This window comes from Plectropomus leopardus, unplaced genomic scaffold, assembly GCF_008729295.1.
Source record: "Plectropomus leopardus isolate mb unplaced genomic scaffold, YSFRI_Pleo_2.0 unplaced_scaffold19856, whole genome shotgun sequence".
Taxonomy (NCBI): Eukaryota; Metazoa; Chordata; class Actinopteri; order Perciformes; family Serranidae; genus Plectropomus; species Plectropomus leopardus.
This window is the reverse complement of record NW_024621447.1, coordinates 1-4,113: the sequence shown is the minus strand read 5'-3', so window position 1 is coordinate 4,113 and position 4,113 is coordinate 1. Positions and strand designations below refer to the sequence as shown.

Genomic DNA, 4,113 nt, shown 5'->3' with positions numbered 1-4,113 from the left:
TAATTTTGTAATAATGTGCTGGGGGGTGGGGGTATTGTTGTGTATTAATATGTTTGTTGTTAATTCTCCATGTCAAAAAAAAAAGTTAATAACAAAAATAAGAACAATGCACCTGTGCACACTTTATTTTAAGGTGTAAACACGCGCAAAGATGGGCGCCATAGCATTTGCTAATACACAACATGAGCGCTGGCCGTCAATATGTCAACTGCTTTGGTTTGAAACTAGAAATGACTGAATGTCTCGTTGTGCGCCACTTTGCAGCGGGTGTGATGACGGGCCCTGTGTAGTACTTAAACTTCACCTCTTCTGTATTTTTGCACGTGAGAGCACAACATTGCATAATAAAAGTCATTAATGTTTTTCATTAGAATTTTGCATACGTGTGTGTGTGTGTGTGTGTATCTCAGATCCCACTCCATATTGTCTTCCAGCAACACTATGACATCACATCTCTATTCCTGGTGTTCGTTACCACGGCGGCCGAGTCCTGCAGACATGATGTCATTCATCTCTCAAACTAACATCCTGGCAGTCTGCGCTCCAGTTACGGACACACAGAACCAGTGTGTGCGTGTATATATATATGTGTGTGTGTGCAGAGAAAATCCTGACAATTTGACATCCGGCTGCATGGCTAGCCAACCGCAAGAGCTCTCTTCTTCTTTCTCACTGCACACACACACACACACACACACACACACACACAAACTCACACACTCACACACTCACACACTCACACACTCACACACTCTGACTATCATCTATTCGCCTGTCTAAGCTTTCAAGCTCCATTAGCAAAATCCATCGGCTCTTCTTTCTGAAAACCGGCCGCTGCCACCGTAACTGAGCATGAAGTGTCAAACAGTGTCAAAACATGTTGGAGGGTAAACATGTGTCTGTGTAAACACACACACACACACACACACACACACACACACACACACACCTTTGTACGGGTGCACCATGCCCTCCAGCATGGTGACAGAGTCGTTGGGTTGCAGCTGCAGGGAAACGTCTCCCACGGCCTCCACCAGGTCGGAGAAGAAATCTGCGACCTCCCTGCAGTTCTCCAGCAGCACATAGCGATCCTGTCTGTTGGTAAAGTACGAGTCGCTCAGATTGGCCCTGAAAAGTGAGAGACAGACAGTTTTTTATTAGGAGACCAGGGAACAGATAGAGAAGGAGAGAGGAGAAAAATCACTTGTTTGGTCATGTGAACATTTTTCTAAGCACAAGTGTAAGGACAGCTTCCAGTAGTCAATTTCATTTTGGATCTGTTCCCAGTCAACAAAATACTTGGTTTCTCAAAACAAGATTACACAAGTTTGAATTTAAACAAACTAGATATACCGCGTGCAGTTGTATGCCTCCGTGCACAGGTCAAGTTGTCTGTGAAAACATGGATGCTTCAAACACAGAGGAACTTTACAATCAGCTACGTTTCAAGGTGGGCATCCAAGGGTCTTGAGTTACGGCCAAAAATATGTTTTATGAGGTCACCGTGACCTTTGACCACCAAATTCTAATCAGTTCATTCTTCTGTCGAAGTGAACGTTTGTGTCAAATCTGAAAAACACCAAATTCTGATCAGCTCATCATTGAGTCCACTCAAAACTTTTGTGCCAAATTTATAGTAATTCCTCCAAGGTGAGATATCGAGTTCACAAGAATGAGACAGACAAGGTCACAGGGACCTTGACTTTTGACCTATGACCACCAAAATCTAATCAGCTCATCATTGAGTCCAAGTGAATGTTTGTGCCAAGTTTGAAGAAATTCCCTCAAGGTGTTCTTGAGATATAGCGTTAAAAAAATGTGTTGCACATATGTACGTACAGACGGACAACCCGAAAACATAATGCCAGCGGCCTCGGCTATAGCCGGCGCTGAGGCATAACACACCAACGGTGAAAACGTATGTGACAGTAACAACCAAAAATCACAGTACCCGCTGATGATGATGCTGTCGTCAAACAGGTAGACTTTGATGTGCTGGACTCCGATGGTCTCGTTGAAGCGCTGAGGGACCAGCAGCCGCAGCAGCCCCCGCAGGTCTGGCGTGTGGTACAGAGAAACCCGCATCTGAGAGGTGAAGCGCTGCAACAACGGCAGCAGCATGGTCCTCGAGTTAATCTGTCCTGCGTGTTAAAAAAACAAACAAAAAAAACACCAAAAAATCAAGATGATGAGCGTGGTGCTCTGTGCTAACCATTCATCAGAACAATTTTAAAATAACAACCTCGTGAGCCGCGAGTGTAGTCCAGTAACACGGAGACTTTTAGGTCTGGAGCTTGACTGTCCTGTGAGCGTTGTAGAGCTTCCTCCATACAGTCCACCTAAACAAAAACACAGAGCAGATGACAAACAAAACAATATCAAAACGTGATAAAATACTTTCAGCAAGAAAAGAAAAAAAATGATTATTTTCAATATACTACATGCTAAGTGGTATGTTTTTTTGATAATCACAGTCTGGTATGTCAATAATTAACAGCAACACCGACTGTGACAGTGAACTTAGTGGAAGATAGCGTGTATTTTCTTCATATGCCGAATATGTTCAAAAAGATATCAGGTGAAAAATAGTAAAAATTACAAATTTTCCAAGGCCAAAAGTCCAGAATGACACATTGAAATAATAAAATGCACGTTTTATGTTTCAGTGACTGTGGGATCAAAAATTGCTGTTGTGTAAATGCATTCAATGGGGCATTTTTTGCACTTAACAGTTTGAATGCAATAATTTTGTTTCCACAATGTATTTTAGACTTATTTTAGGAGTTGAGCTGGATATTCAAAGATTAAACAAAAATACACAATCTTGCCAAAATGTATGGCATATGCATGAACACAGCCAAAATTATCAAAAAAAAAAAAAGAAGAATGAAAAGCACATAAAATGCACCAAACAGAGTATTGTTATATTTATAAGAAATATAAATAGTTTTTCTAGAGAAAAGTACTCATAACTGAATAATTATTTGTCATTTTTGCATATGGGAGAACTTTGTATAGAGGGCTATCTGGCAGAAATCTATTCATTTCAACCCAAACCATGATTTTTGCATTTTTGAACACTGTCATTTATCATGCAAAAACTCAAATGTTTATTTTCAGCTTCTCAAATGTGAGTATGCTCTGATTTCCTCTCTTTCATATGATTTTAAACTGAATTTCTTTGAGTTTTAGACTGTTGGTCGGACAAAAAAAGACATCTGAAGATGTCACATGGGGCTCTGAGAACTTAAAATGGGCATTTTTTCTTTATTTGTCATTTTGTAAACAAACCAATTAACCAAGAATATAATTGACAAAATAGCTGATTATTAGCTGCAGACCTATTAATTTTCTCTGAACTTGTTCAGACTCTACCCAAACTACTTTGAAAAGCCAGTAAGCATAGGTTTCCTGTTGTCATAGTAATGTTTTCTCTTCTTACTGCATGCCATTGTTTAGCAAACAACAAACTAAAGTGTGCGTCTCTCTTTATTTTCAGCAGGTATCATTGTTCATCTTGTTCTTTGAAAGTCAAGGAGTTGGGTAGATTTAAAAAAAATGTAAAAAAAAAAGTGCATTAAGTTGATAAAAATGATAAATTAAAACTGACTTCAGTCTGCAGAATCGAACGTTTTGTTCTCAAACACAGGTGTCAGGTTAAACCACACAAAATGACCTTGCCGGTTTTTGTGTTGACACTTTCTCCTCCTGCATGTGTATTTGTGAACGTTCCAAGACAAAGCCGCTAAACACAGGAGTAGATTAATGATTATTGATTAACTGGCAGCCGGCAGCATTTATCAAACACTGGCAGCCTTTTATTATCTGTTTACCGAGCGTGGGAAAAGCATGACTAACTCCTCTGTGCACTGAGAGGAAACGGCTCCTCTTCTGAGGGCACCACTGGTAGCTTTCTTTGTGGCCAGCTTGGCATTTGTTCCCCACCTGATTGTGTTTTTTACGTCGGCTAAATTGTGCATCTGGTTCCCAAATGCATTCGTTATTTGTCCCCCCAGAGCGCCTGTTTTCATGCCAGTAAAAACGTTTCGTCTTTCCAGTACAGAGCTCTTTGGGGACCGCCGACACTTCCAACTCAGCTCTGGAGAGAAATGT

At 40.6% G+C, this 4,113-nt stretch overlaps 1 protein-coding gene across 1 annotated transcript; it reads right to left on the bottom strand.

Annotated features, from left to right (window-relative positions):
- Positions 1-949: 949 nt before the first annotated feature.
- On the bottom strand, positions 950-2,339 carry LOC121965401 (CDP-diacylglycerol--glycerol-3-phosphate 3-phosphatidyltransferase, mitochondrial-like; the record flags this gene model as incomplete). Its single annotated transcript, XM_042515549.1, has 3 exons — positions 950-1,128; positions 1,952-2,141; positions 2,243-2,339. Coding segments are annotated over 3 exons (466 nt in total), but the record flags the coding sequence as incomplete, so codon positions are not given.
- Between the last annotated feature and the right edge of the window lie 1,774 nt (positions 2,340-4,113).